The sequence below is a fragment of the Pongo pygmaeus genome, chromosome 2 (genome assembly GCF_028885625.2).
Source record: "Pongo pygmaeus isolate AG05252 chromosome 2, NHGRI_mPonPyg2-v2.0_pri, whole genome shotgun sequence".
Taxonomy (NCBI): Eukaryota; Metazoa; Chordata; class Mammalia; order Primates; family Hominidae; genus Pongo; species Pongo pygmaeus.
In genome coordinates this window covers 103,611,472-103,625,789 of record NC_085930.1, presented here as the reverse complement: position 1 = coordinate 103,625,789, position 14,318 = coordinate 103,611,472, and the positions used below count along the sequence as shown (strand labels likewise).

Here is a 14,318-nt window from a genome sequence, read left to right as displayed (position 1 = left end):
TGGTGGCACACACCTGTAATCCCAGCTACTTGGGAGGCTGAGGTAGGAGAATTGCTTGAACCCGGAAGGTGGAGGTTGCAGTGAGCTGAGATTGTGCCATTGCACTCCAGCTTGGGGTGACAAGAGCGAAACTCTGTCTGAAAATAAATAAGTAAATAATAATAATAATAATGTTTGTGTAAGTACAGGGATGTGTTTCTTCAACTCCAAAGTATGAGTTAACGTGCATATGCCAACTCTAGAAATAAAGTATTAAGTCAAACCTCCCGAGAAGATTTCCCCAAAAAGGTGCTAACAGACATTATTTTATTTTATTTATTTATTTTGATACAGAGTCTCTCCCACTGTCACCCAGACTGGAGTGGTGCAGTGGCATCATCTCGATTCACTGTAGCCTCCGCCTCCCAGGTTCAAGCCATTCTCGTGCCTCAGCCTCCCGAGTAGCTGGGATTACAGTTGCCCACCACCACGCCTGGCTGATTTTTGTATTTTTAGTAGAGATGGGGTTTCACCATGTTGGCCAGGCTGGTCTCAAACTCCTGACCTCAAGTGATCTGCCCGCCTTGGCTTCCCAAAGTGCTGGGATTACAGGTGTGAGCCACTGCACCTGGCCTTTAATTTTAATTTCTAAAACTATGGAGTAGTATTACACATTGAGGGAACAGAATTTTCTATTCCTTCATTTGTATTATTGCTAAATACAGTCATGCATTGCATAATGACAGGAATACATTTTGAGAAATGGATCAAGTGATTTTTTCATTGTGTAAACATCATAGGGTATACTTACACAAACTAGATGTTATAGCCTACTATACAGCTAGGCTATATTGTATAGCCTGTTATTCTTCGGCCACAAAACTGTACAGTGTGTTACTGTATTGAACACCATAGGCAATTGAGACACAATGGCGTTTGTGTATCTAAATATAGAAAAGGTAATGCATTGTGCCACCAAATCACAACAGCTATGATGTCACTGGGTGATAGGAATTTTTTAGTGCCATTATAATCTTATGGAACCATTGTTTCATATGCATGCAGTTTGCTGTTGATCAAAATGTAGTTAAGCAGCACATGGCTGTAATTAAAACACTATTGTTTGTTATAATAGAAAATAAAATTTTTCTTTTTAGCCTCTGTATTAATAAAGAGCACTAGAAAGTACTTTGTTTATCAGACAATGAATATGTTTGACAGATGTACATACGTATTTATCAAATGAACCTTTTTTTGTGGGGGAAACCTTAACTAAGATTAGGCCTGTGTTTTAAAATGGCTGCCTGGAGGACAAGTGCTATAAGGAAATTTCAGTGGTATTTGCTTGACCTTGGCATTAAGTGGGGGGAAAAACAAGCCCCAGGTGAATTGATAGATGGATGTCTGAACATGTTCAGGAATGATATTTTGAACAATGTTTGCCTCCTGTGTCATGTAGGCAGAGAGATGATAAAAGTTTTTTTCCCCTCTTGATACCAGGTAATTCTGATACCGACTACCTGAAGTTAGCTTCAGACTCCACAGGTTGAAGGGCTTTGTCCCGTAAGACCATTCTTACTTCAGATACCAATTGCAATGATCAGTTATCAGGTCCCAAGGTTACCTACACTTATGTCTGATTTGGCTACAAAATTGGAGGTTCCCACAGTCTACTCCTTCAGATTTGATAACTTTCTAATATGGCTGCAAAAAACTCAGAGAAATACTTTACTTATGTTTATCAGTTTTTTTAAAGGATACAATTAGCCAGATGAGGAGATAGATAGGGCAAAGTCCAGGAGGGTCCTGAATGTTGAGTGTAGGAGTCTCTGTCCTGTGGAATATGCCACCCTCCCAGCATGTAGATGTGTTCACCAATCAGGAAGCTCTCTGAGCCCTTTTGTGTAGTTGTTTTTATGGAGGTCTCATTATGTAGGCAGAATTGATTAAATCATTGACAGTGGGTGATTTGCTCAAGCCCCTCTCCCCTCATCAGAAGTTGATGGGTGGTACTGAAAGTTCTGAACTTCTGGTCAAGGCTTTGTCTTTCTAGGTAGCCCTCATCCTGAAGCTATCTAGGGGCTTTCCAAGAGTTCTCTTATTAGAACAAAAAACACTCCTATCACCCTTATCACTCAGGAAATTCCAAGGGTTTTAGGAGCTGTATGCCAGGAACCTGGGACAGACCAAGTATCTTTCTGTGATACCACAGAAGGGGACCCCAAAAGCCAGCTCCAGCTGGTGTCTAGTGCCTTTAGTTGGGCACTGGATATCGGTTACAGGGCATAAGTGGCCCAATGGGGTTGCCGTTGAACCCATCTCTGCTGTATTAACCTCATGTACCTTAGCTCATGGCTAGGTCCTTTCAAGTCTCACCTAATGTCAGTTGTTTCATCCTTCTCTGGATGCTTGTTCACTTCTGGAATAGGTGAATGGCTGGGCCACTATGATTTGCTGTCATCCTGAGCAAACTTCCAGCTTAGAAACCAGCTTTGTGGAATCATCCCGGAGCCTTTTATTTTATTTTATTTTATTTATTTATTTTTTTTTGAGACAGAGTCTTGCTCTGTAGCCCAGGCTGGAGTGCAGTGGCAAAGTCATGGCTCACTGCAGCTTCAACCTCCCAGGCTCAAGCAGTCCTCCCGTTTCAGCCTCCCAAGTAGCTGGGATTACAGGTGTGTACCATGACACCTGGCTGATTTAAAACCTTTTGTAGAGATGGTGTTCCAGTGTGTTGCCCAGGATGGTCTCAGACTCCTGGGGTTAAGCGATCCTCTTGCCTCAGCCTCCCAAAATATTGGGATTACAGGCATGAGCCACTGAACTTGGTCCCAGAGCCTTTTAGAACAGTGTTGAGTTGCCCTTTATTTGCACCAGGGCTAAGGCAGTAGAAAAAAATGTTTATGGGCCATGTTTTTCTTCCTAGTCAAAATAAAAATAGCCATGTAATCTATGGAGGCAGCAGATATGTTGTTAGTATACACTAGAAGTCAGGAAATTTGTACTGCCTTTCAGCTGCCAAAGTACTGGGACATATTTGAGAAGCAGTAATGCAGAGGCAGCTGTCTGATCTTTGATCTCTGATAATGCTTATTTCATTGCATCCCTGAAACCACCCTGCAAAGGATTTATCATCTTTGCTGCTTTGCATATGGAATAACATAGGCCCAGAGAGACGTAGCTTGACTGCAATCACATGGTGAGTTAGTTGTAGCTTCTGCAAATGTACAGAACCAAGAAGCTACTTTTCCTGTGTTATTCTAGTGATGATGGTCATTATAATTGATGTACCTGATATTATGCTAGGTTTAGGGATACAGAAATGAAAAGAAGATCGCAGTCTCTCATCTGTGACCTCTGTTTTTTTGGTGTCACCTCTCTGCAGAGACAGTTCTGCAGTATTGATGCTGCTGTTCTGGTTGATCCTTCTGTCATGCCTGCACCATCTTTTCTGCCAGACTGAAGTGTTCTTGCTTGGGGAAAAGCAGATTTGCAAAGGTTCTCTTTTTCCTGATTGTTGCTCTGCAGATTGAGTATTTTTGTTTGCTTCTTTTTAAGTGAACAAAAGTTGAATGAGATTGATTACTGGCTCTTTAAAGAATAATTACTCCCCCTTTTGACTTATGTAGCATCTTGAGGTGATCTATGACTGTTTGTACTTGTCATGACTTCCATTAGATTAAACTCTGGGGCAAAGACGTTGCTCTCCATTGTGCTCATATGACACCATTACTGCCAGTGGAATTGAAATAAATTGAGTAAGGGCGAGTATTTCCTAACAAATGTTATCCCGGGCCTGAAGAACCATCATCAAGATGGAGTGGCCCTGCGATTAATTTTGGACTTAAAGCAAAAAACAAACAAATTTTTTTCTTTAAATAACCAGTTGGCACAGATACAGAATAAAATAAGATAGATCCACGTGTAGTTTTTGAAAATTTAGGTCAGGTGGCTCACTCCTATAATCCCAGCACTTTGGGAGGCCAAGGCGTGTGGATAACTTGAGGTTAGGAGTTTAAGACCAGCCTGGCCATCATGGTGAAACCCCATCTCTACTAAAAGTACAAAAATTAGCTGGGCATGGTGGCGCACGCCTGTAACCCTATCTACTCAGGAGGCTAAGGCAGAAGAATTGCTTGAACCTGGTAGGCGGTAGTTGCAATGAGCCGAGATTGCGCCACTGCACTCCAGCCTGGGTGACAGAGTGAGACTGTCTCAAAAGAAAAAAAAAATTTAAGAAATAATCATCAGTGTATATCTTCCTTTTTTCATTTTTCTTAAAAAAAAAAAAAAAACCAGCAACCCTTGTATGCATAACTGAAGGGGAAATAATTGAAAGTGTTTATAAGATTTCAAGGTGATGGGCTGGACACAGTGGCTCATGCCTAATAATCTGCACGCCTGTAATCCCAGCTACTCGGGAGCCTGAGGCAGGAGAATCGCTTGAACCCAGGAAGCAGAGGTTGCAGTGGGCCGAGATCGTGCCATTGCACTCTAGCCTGGGTGACAAAGGCGAAACTCCATCTCAAATAAAAAAAAAGATTTCAAGGTGATGGGTTTCATGTGGACCAATTTTATCCTTCCCTCATGATAATTTGACATATAAGTCAGATATTTTCCTAATTTTCATAATTCAAGTGGGATTGTTTGTTTGTTTGTTTTGAGACAGGGTCTCACTTTGTTGCCCAGGCTGGAGTGCAGTAGGCCAGTCATGGCTCACTGTAGCCTTGGCTTCTCAGGCTCAAGTGAGCCTCCTACCTCAGCCTCTTAAGTAGCTGGGGCTATAGGTGCGTGCTGCCACACCCGGCTAATTTTTTCTGTTTTTTTGTAGAGACAAGGTCTCATTATATTGCCGAGGCTGGGACTCCTGAGCTCAAGTAATCCTCCTACCTTGGTCTCCTAAAGTGCTGGGATTATATCCACGAGCCACCACACCCAGCCTCGCATGAGATTTTAACAGAGCAAAGTACCTGTTGGAAATCTTGCGCACAAAGCCTCTTTATTCTGTTATTCACATTGACAGGAATTCAGATACCTGGATCAATTGTTTTGGTTTTGCTAAAATCTCTAACTTGATATTTTACTTTTCTAAAAACCTGTATTATCAATGAAATGGAATTAGGAAAACAGGACCTATAAAAGTAAGACCTCTTGAATCTATTGATGTTTCATGGTGCCTTTTATATTCATAATGCTTTGTTCTCACAAAAATAATACTTTTTGTTTGGAGAAAAAGGCTGTGGTGTGTGTGTGTGTGTGTGTGTGTGTGTGTGTGTGTGTGTGTGTTTCCTCTCAAAGATAGCAGTAAAATAAACTCCTTCTGACAAAGGCTTCTTAAAAAAAAGGAAAAAAAAAAAAAACCTTCCTGCTAGTTGTGTTCTTTAAAATCCTGATTCCCCGTTTTACTTTCTGGATGTGTATTCTGGGCTTTTTCAATGTCAACCAGTACTCTCTTGATGGGAAATTCAGCTGGATTTGGGTATGTTCATTGGGTTTTCCTAGAACAGTTTGAAGATCCATCTCATTTACCTAAACAAATATTCCTTATAATTATTATGAAAATTGGGCCTGTTGTAGACTAATAATTGACTTAAACCATACAGGGTTATGTTTGTCAGTATCTCATGAGTCAGCTTTTCTAGGGGCAGAGATTGAAGAGTTAGTTCTGAGATTGAGTATTATTTATCAGGGTTTTGTTTTATGTACCTTATTCTCCTGTAACCACCTGGTTGGCTTTTATCACAGATACATTTTTGGGAAACAGGCAACCACATGGTTAATGAAGATAGAGAAGACGTGAAATTTGTTACCTTTATAGATTTTTTTCCCTTGCCCTGTTCTCATTCTTCTCATTTGCCTAAAACAAATATAAGGTGGCCAGGCGCGGTGGCTCACGCCTGTAATCCCAGCACTGAGGCAGGCGGATCACCTGAGCTCAGGAGTTCGAGACCAGCCTGGCCAACATGGCGAAACTCCGTCTCTACTAAAAATACAAAAATTAGCCGGGCGTGGTAGTCCCAGCTACGCAGGAGCCTGAGGCAGAATTACTTGAGCCCGAGAGGCAGAGGTTGCAATGAGCCGAGATCGTGTGCCATTGCATTCTAGCCTGGGCGACAGAGCAAGACTCTGTCTAAAAAAAAAAAAAAAAAATTATAAGGAGTATTCACATTTCTATGAGATCTGTAAATTTAGGTTAGAAAATTTAGTTAGCTATGCTTTGTAATAGTCATATAAATAAGCACAAAGACCCTCCAGACTTCTTTCCAGCATGTGACAGTGGAAGAAAGGGATAATAAAGTAGATTTTTTTGTTACTCTCATTGGTAAAAATAAGTCTGTCCATGGGAAGGTTAACACTGAGTTTACCATCTTGATGATTCCATATGGTTCCTAGCCATTCTAATCTCAAGGTTGGTTGGCAGAATGTTTAGGTCTCTGGGTAGAATATCTTCTGTGCCTTTTCTGTGAATTGTAAAATTACATTTGGGAAATAAAGAAAATCCCCGATTATCCCACTATAGCAATACAACCACTGTAATCATTTTGGTATACAGTTGTGTTGCATTATATGCATTTTCTGATTTTTGTATGTCCACCTGTGCTCGTTTGAACTGTATCCCCCTCCCCACTTCCCACACCCTGTTTTCTCACTCCTGGAGTGAGCATGGGCAGTGGGGATGAGACTCGCCTGTGGCTTCAGTTTGTCTCCTTTTCTAAGTTTCTCTGAGTGGGCATTCACTGTGCTGGCTGTGATTCTGTTATTTAAAGCAATATATTTTCATACCTTATGGCCCTTAAATGTAAGCCAACCTCTTCATCTGATGTCAACCAAAGGAAAAGTGATCTGTTGCAGCGCTGGAAGAAAAACTGGCAATGTTGGACTTACCTAAATTGAAAGATGGTATGTTGTTCTTCACCTTGGGGTCTTCAAGTATGATTTTTGACAGTGCATGGTTTTTATGTCACATGCTGACTTTTGTCTCTAACCCTTGAGTTAGATGCAATTTAATTCCAGTCCTTTTTCCTATATACATTTTACATAATTATCCATAAGGGTATATTCATTTTTAAGGCTCTTAAAATATACTATATCAAGTATCTTTCCATATTGCTATACAATTTTTGTAGCTGTCATTTACAACAAGACATTTTAGTTTTCGTCTTTTCAGAAGAATTTTGGGAGCTAGTATAATCAGCTCCTTAGAATGCTTTCTAATTTGCATACTCAGGTCTACTCACTATAGTTCTGCCATAGATATTTAAAACAGAAGCAACTGTTATGCTGCTAAGTTGAATATTTCTTAACTAGGCTTATTTCTTAACAGGGGCATAGATGTATGTTTTCAGGCATATGGGACCCTTTCTGTAACTAGGCTTCTAGAGTTTAGAATTAAGATTATTTAAATTGGTCTATGATCTTATTGAAGAGTGAGAGGCTAGAGTGTAGTGGTTAAAAACATCAACTTGAATCTGGACTGCTTGCATTTAAAGCTCAGTATTGGTACTTACTTGGTTACTTTGATCAATTTACCTATCCTTTCTTTGCCTTCTTCTCCATGGCTAAAATCAGGTTAATAATATTTACCTCTTAAGTTAGTATTGTGAATATTAAATCAGTATATACAAATTATTTAGAATAAAATCTTGAACCAACAAGTTCTATGTAAATGTGACTTACTTTCATTGTCTATTTTGCTAATTGCTGAAAATCCTTATGGCACAACCATGGGTCTTGAACACACAAAATACCTTTTTTTTTTTTAACGTTTTAGGCGGTATAGTTAAACCTTAAATTTCTGTTCTTGTTTGATAGCTAAAGTTTCAGTCAGAATAAATCTAGTGTTGGGCTTGTGAATATAATATTAAATCTGAAGTATGTTGTCAACATATAGTATTGCAGGGTTGATGTCTAGAAATGCTATATTAGATGCTCATAATGTTTTCTGTATCTTTTTCTTCCCAATGTCTAGTTGTCCTTTAGCAAAGTATGAACGTTGTCATGAATCTTTTCTCTCTCTGTCCACAGATTCTGTGTGCTCCTCTGGGCCACAGTAGTTACTTCTTTAAGCACAGAAAGGAAACTTAGGGCTTTGCCAGTTTTGGTATTAGTTCCCTATGTTTTTCATCCGGGCAGCTATGGAGAGGGTTGCTTTCCACACACCTGGGTACTCCATTGATATGTTCTGTAGAGGTAATCAACACACTAGAGAGTACACCTGCTTGTTCCATGGCTAACCCTTTCTGATTGTGGACATGCATTTGAGTGTTTGCAATGGATATTTGGTGCTAACAGGTGTCTTAGTTCCTTCTGTTATTCTGTAATGTTTCCCAAGAATATTCAGAGCTGTTTATAAAATGCAGAGTGATTTATGTATTAGGTGTTCAATGAGTTTGATCAAGAAGATTCACTTGAAAGGAATTAAGTAACAAAACAGTTTCCATTGTTAATAGGATATGCACGCTGTTTCTCTAAAGTACTTTTATTTCTTCAAAGAGTTATTAAGCAGAGGAGACTGATTTTGTGGTAAGTTTGGAGGGGTTAGTTTTAATCCATGTTGGTCAAAACTGTGAAAGTGGATTAGAAAATCTATTTCTCATCCTACAGTAGTGCTGAGGTTTCTAGTAGATTGTTTTTCTTCTTCCTAGTCATTTTCTGAAACTCAAAACAAGGATCAACCTATACCATTGTAATGTTTCATAGTTAACTTGGAGTGTTTAACAAGTCTAAAATCAAAGTTTATTGTTATTAGTAAAACATTTTGAAGCCATTCATTTCATGTGACAAGGAATCTTAACTCATTTCACCAAATGTGGTATGTTTTTAAACTTATACTTTCTATTGCTCTAGTTTTATTGATCTTTGATACATTGATTCAGTGATATCAGTTTCCTATTGTTATATATACTTTGTGGTCAAAATTATCATAGGATTTTGTGTATTTCTTTGCCTGAGTTTTGTTTCTCATCTGAACATCACATCTTTTTCTTGCTGTTCCATTTACACAGTGTGATTCCCAGAGATGAGCTTCTTTATCCTCTGAGGCAGTGGAGGAAGCAAGCATGGAAGCCACTTGGGGAGCATTGCATTGACAAGTGTATTTTTGTAGTCACATGGTGGCAGTATCAGGGAAATTATAGGACTGGTTAGATTCTAGTTCAGCAACCTATAAATCCCAGGACTTCCCAGTCTCATGGGTCATATAACTCTCAGGCCTGTGCTGCAAATGACACTTGCTTAGGAGTAAGGTGAAGGGTATTTTATAGCTCTGATGGTTTGTACAGTTCTTAAACATGTATTGATTGCTAACAACTGCTGTCTTTCTCCCAGCTTGCCCCACCACCAGTCTTTGTGCATAAGCACAATTTTGGACACAGTTATTTGTACTTATTTATGCTTTTACACCTTCTTCCTTTTATAAAGATTTTAGCTGGTTTATGACTTGAGTTGAAACAAGGAAAAAAAGAGGAGACCTGAAATGGTCTGTCCCCTGCCAACCAGAAGCCTCCTGTGGTATCCAAACAGAATAGTTGCCTCAGTCTGTCAGCACTTCTGTCTTTGAAGGTGGTTTCTGCTTGAAAAGTGGTGACTATTAGCATAGCCTGGGGATAATTGCTTTTTTTCTTCTCTCGGGATACTTTTTTTTTTTTTTTTTCCAGATACTTTCTTGCTCTTGTCGATTTTGTTTTTCCAGAAGATTTAGCCTGTGGTTAAAATGTTTCGGGTCCCCACATGAACTCTCTGTGGGATTACCCAATTCTGGGGTACCTTCACCAGATCACCAGTGCTAAAGAGGGCAAAGGATCTTCTTGATTAATAGAAAAGGCTATTTTGGAATGAATCTCAAAGTCCAGAAACATCAAGACTTTTCTTCAATACTTTTTTCTATTTGGGGTAGCAACTTTACCTAGTGTAGGGGAGGGAGGGGTTAGTTGGGAGGGCTTGTGTTTAAGGGGTTCAGAAACAGGGGATTTAAGTGTGTCTTTTGTGTTTGCAAGGCACTAACACCACTCCCGTCTGTATTTAAATGCTGTCCCCAGGTTACGACTATGGCTATGTCTGCGTGGAGTTTTCACTCTTGGAAGATGCCATCGGATGCATGGAGGCCAACCAGGTTGCTTTATACTTCGGTCAAATGATGCTGGAAGGATATATTTTTTTATATATGGGGAGGGAGGGTTTCAAATGATTTTACTTTGGAAAGGTACAAGAAGTCTGTCTTTGGAGCATACTGCATTCCAACCATCGATTGTGAGGAAAATCTTTAAAAAGTCTGGAAAGCTTTCTCTAGAAAACTTAATGGGCACAGTGCATTTTAAAAGCTAGAGCCCAGTTGCTTTTGGACTAGATTCCAAAGACAATAGTTGGAAAAAAAAAAAGACACATCTGGAGTGTTTCCTTTTGGAGTGTGACTGAGATGGTAATCCTGATGCAAAGAGTGATCCTTGATTGTCTGTGACCCCAAGGATCTGCCTAGCACAGAAATTCTAGGTCAATAGTTACACCCAGACCTAGGGTGAAGACCTCTGATGGTGACTCCTGTGGCATCAAGTCCTGCCTGCAGGGGCTACTTCCAAAAGAGAGCTATCAGGGAAGAGAGAGGAGTGGATTGTTGGTGTCTATTGCATTCATCATTGTTCTTTGCCAATTGGAGTTGCATACTCAAGTCCTTGGCTGCGTATAGTCAGAGCTGGTGAATCAGAATCTGTACTCACCTTACGTTTGAACTATCTGGAGTTACTCAGCTTGCCACCTAGATTTTTCATCTATGTCTTTAATAGAACCCTGCCTGGTAGTTTTGGGAGGAATTAATAAATGGGTAGAATCCTTGTTATGGTGCTTCCTTGGGGAAAGTTGTTTTCTTTGAGTTGTTTCAGTTCCTCCATCTGTAAAGTAGGAAAAGAAACTTAGGAATATAGTTTGATGTGTTTTTTTTTTCTTTTTTTTTTTAATGTACCCACTGCCTATACTTAACAGTGTGAATACAGTGGGCCCAGAATCTTTCTTTCTTTCTTTCTTTTTTTTTTTTTTTTTTGAGACGGAGTTTTGCTCTTGTTGCCCAGGCTGGATTGCAATGGTGCGATCTCGGCTCACTGCAACCTCCGCCTCCCTGGTTCAAGCGATTCTTCTGTCTCAGCCTCCTGAGTAGCTGGGATTACAGGCATGCGCCACCACACCTGGCTAATTTTGTATTTTTAGTAGAGATGGGGTTTCTCCATGTTGGTCAGGCTGCTCTCAAACTCCCGACCTCAGGTGATCTGCCTGCCTCGGCCTCCCAAAGTGCTGGGATTACAGGCATGAGCCACCATGCCCAGCCAGGCCAAGAATCTTAAAAGAAGGCTCTGCCAGAGAAGAGTAGTTATTAGATGAGAACTCTTCTTCTTCTATAGCCTGATGCTTTGTTCAGCTTTGTTTAACTCAGTGTGCCTCATTATATGTACTTTTCTTGGCCAAGTTCTCCTCTTATGGGTATGGAGATGACATGCTCTAAATGCTTTGGGAGCAAGCACTCATTAGAGAAGACTTTTGATGTATCCTTACCTTGTTAGTAGTTTAAGCTTGTCAGATGCTTAAAGAATGACAGGCTTAGGACCATATCCCCTAGACTTAAGAGGATTCTCATTGACCATTTGTTCAGTGTCCATCACTGAATCACTTACTAAATACAGGTGACACTCTGTATCCACAGGTTCCACACCCATAGATTCAACCAAATGCTGATTGGACATATTCAGGAAAAAAATGCATTAACACTGCAACGATAAAAAATAAAACAGGCCAGGAGTGGTGGCTTAGCTCTGTAATCCCAACATTTTGGGAGGCCCAGGTGGGAGGATTGCTTGAGGCCAGGAGTTTGAGACCAGCCTGGGCAACACAGGGAGATCCCATCTCTACAAAAAATAGAAGTGAAAAAATTAGCCAAGTGTGGTGGCTATCAACTTGGGAGGCTAAGATGAGAGGATTACTTGAGCCTGGATTGAGACTGCAGTGAGCTGTGATCACTCTGCTGCACTCTAGCCTGGGGTGACAGAGTGAGACCTCATTTCAAAAAACAAACAAAAAAGTATGGTTAACTATTTATATAGTCTTTATTAGGTATTAGATATATTATAAGTAATCTAGAGATGGTTTAAAGTATATTGGAGGATGTGTGTAGGTTGTATGCAAATACCATGTGATTTTATATAAGGGACTTGAGCATCCTGAGATTTTTGTGTTCTTGTGGATCCTGGAAGCAATCCCCTGTGGACACCAAGGGACAACTGTACTAATCATGTGTCAGAAACTGCTACATGCCAATTTTGGAGAGAAGAAAAAAGCTTCCAATCTGTGTGCTTACGGTGGATCCTATTCTGACAGTCTGTCCAATTTTGAGAACACTCATTAATTCATAAGCAGTGAATGTGATTAAGTCCTTTGCCTCTGTGCTAAATACTCAGTGTAATAGCTGATACCTGAGTGCTATAAAGAAAATGAAGCAGGGTATTGGGAGAATGCATCATGGTGGCAATTTTAGAGGGATGGTCAGGGAAACTTCTTGAGGAGTGACATAAATACATTTAAGTTGTGACTCTTGGTGAATAATGTATCCAGAACACTTACTATAGTACCTAGCACTTGGTAGCATTTGAATTAATTTGAAATTCGATGTCCTTCTTTCTCTCTCTTACCCTCCTCCACATGTCAAGTAATTTCCAATTATAAATTTTGTGTGTGTGTGTGAGACGGAGTCCAGCCAGGCTGGAGTGCAGTGGCGTAATCTCGGCTCACTGCAACCTCCGCCATCCGGGTTCCAGAGATCCTCCTGCCTCAGTCTCCCAGGTAGCTGGGACTACAGATATGTGCCACCATGCTTGGGTAAATTTTTTTTTCTTTTTCTTTTTTTTTTTTTTTTTGAGATGGAGTCTCGCTCTGTGGCCCAGGCTGGAGTGCGGTGGCATGATCTCAGCTCATTGCAACCTTTACCTCCTGGGTTCAAGTGAATCTCCTGCCTCAGCCTCCCAAATAGCTGGGATTACAGGTGCCCACCACCACACCTGGCTAATTTTTGTATTTTTAGTAGAGATGGGGTTTCACCATGTTGGCCAGGCTGGTCTCAAACTCCTGACCTCAGGTGATCCGACTGCCTTGGCCTCCCAAAGTGCTGGGATTACAGGCATGAGCCACCATGTCCTGCCAATTTTTGTATTATTAGTAGAGATGGGGTTTCACCATGTTGGCCAGGCTGGTCTTGAACTCCAGACCTTAGGTGATCTGCCTGCCTTGGCCTCCCAAAGTGCTGGGATGACAGGCATGAGTCACCGTGCCTGGACTTCAATTATAATTATAAGAAAATAAATTTATTTTTATATCTGAAGTTTAATAAAACTAATTCTTTAAGGAAATGGATGTGGATTAAGCTCCTTATGACATAGTAAACAATCTTATGAGAGGCATAAGAATGTGAGGGAAAAAGTCCTGACTCCTCAGGGTGAATAAAGTAAATATTTTGGCAGGCTGAGGCGGGCGGATCATGAGGTCAGGAGATCGAGACCATCCTGACCAACCAGGTGAAACCCCGTCTCTACTAAAATACAAAAAAAATTAGCCGGGCGTGGTGGTGCACACCTGTGGTCCCAGCTACTCGGGAGGCTGGGGAAGGATAATTGCTTGAACCCAGGAGGTGGAGGTTGCAGTGAGCCAAGATCGCACCACTGCACTCCAGCCTGCTGACAGAGCAAGACTCCGTCTCAAAAAAAACAATAAAATTAAATAAATAAATAAATAAATAAAGTAAATATTTGTGGAAGATAAAATGTGTTTGTAGGCCGGGCACTATGGCTCAAGCTTATAATCCCACCACTTTGGGAGACCAAGGCTGGAGGATCACTTGAGCCCACGAGTTTGAAATGAGCATGGGGGCATGGGGTAAATAGTGAGACCCTGTCTAAATTAAAAAAAAAAAAAAACAAAAAAAAAACTCTTTGTCTATCCTTTCCCCCAGTTTTACTTACAAACCAAATTGGTACAGATTCTGAGTCACCACAATCTGCTTGGCAACTCTTAGTAGAGCCTGAGTGTGTGTGTGCCTCTGAGAAGGTTACTCCGAAGTACTTTGAGTTGAGTTTTTTTGTAACTCTTTGCTATTCCGACTCTTGATGTGAAATGTCTTTTATTTATCATTGGCTGGTACTTGTAGGCCTAGGGGATGGAAATAAAGGAATTTTCTGCTAGCTTGCTTTGTCAAATATTGTTGGGTATGTGTGCCTTCGTGAAGTTGCTCAAGATGATAACCAAGGTCCTCTAGCCTTTTCCCAGTGCCTAGATCAAGCTGTCAAACAGTAGGATGCTCTGCAGCGGTA

General features: G+C 40.6%; 1 protein-coding gene across 5 annotated transcripts in view; it reads left to right on the top strand.

The window, feature by feature from the left end:
- The window catches only part of RBM6 (RNA binding motif protein 6), a 139,396-nt gene that overhangs the window by 50,408 nt on the left and 74,670 nt on the right, over positions 1-14,318 (top strand). For 3 of the 5 annotated variants that reach the window (XM_054481975.2, XM_063661107.1, XM_063661108.1), the window contains one exon: positions 10,017-10,090. The exons of the other annotated variants lie outside the window; for them this stretch is intronic. In XM_054481975.2, the coding sequence (XP_054337950.1) occupies positions 10,017-10,090 (74 nt within the window). The remainder of the gene's footprint in view (positions 1-10,016; positions 10,091-14,318) is intronic. 5 annotated transcript variants of the gene reach the window in all.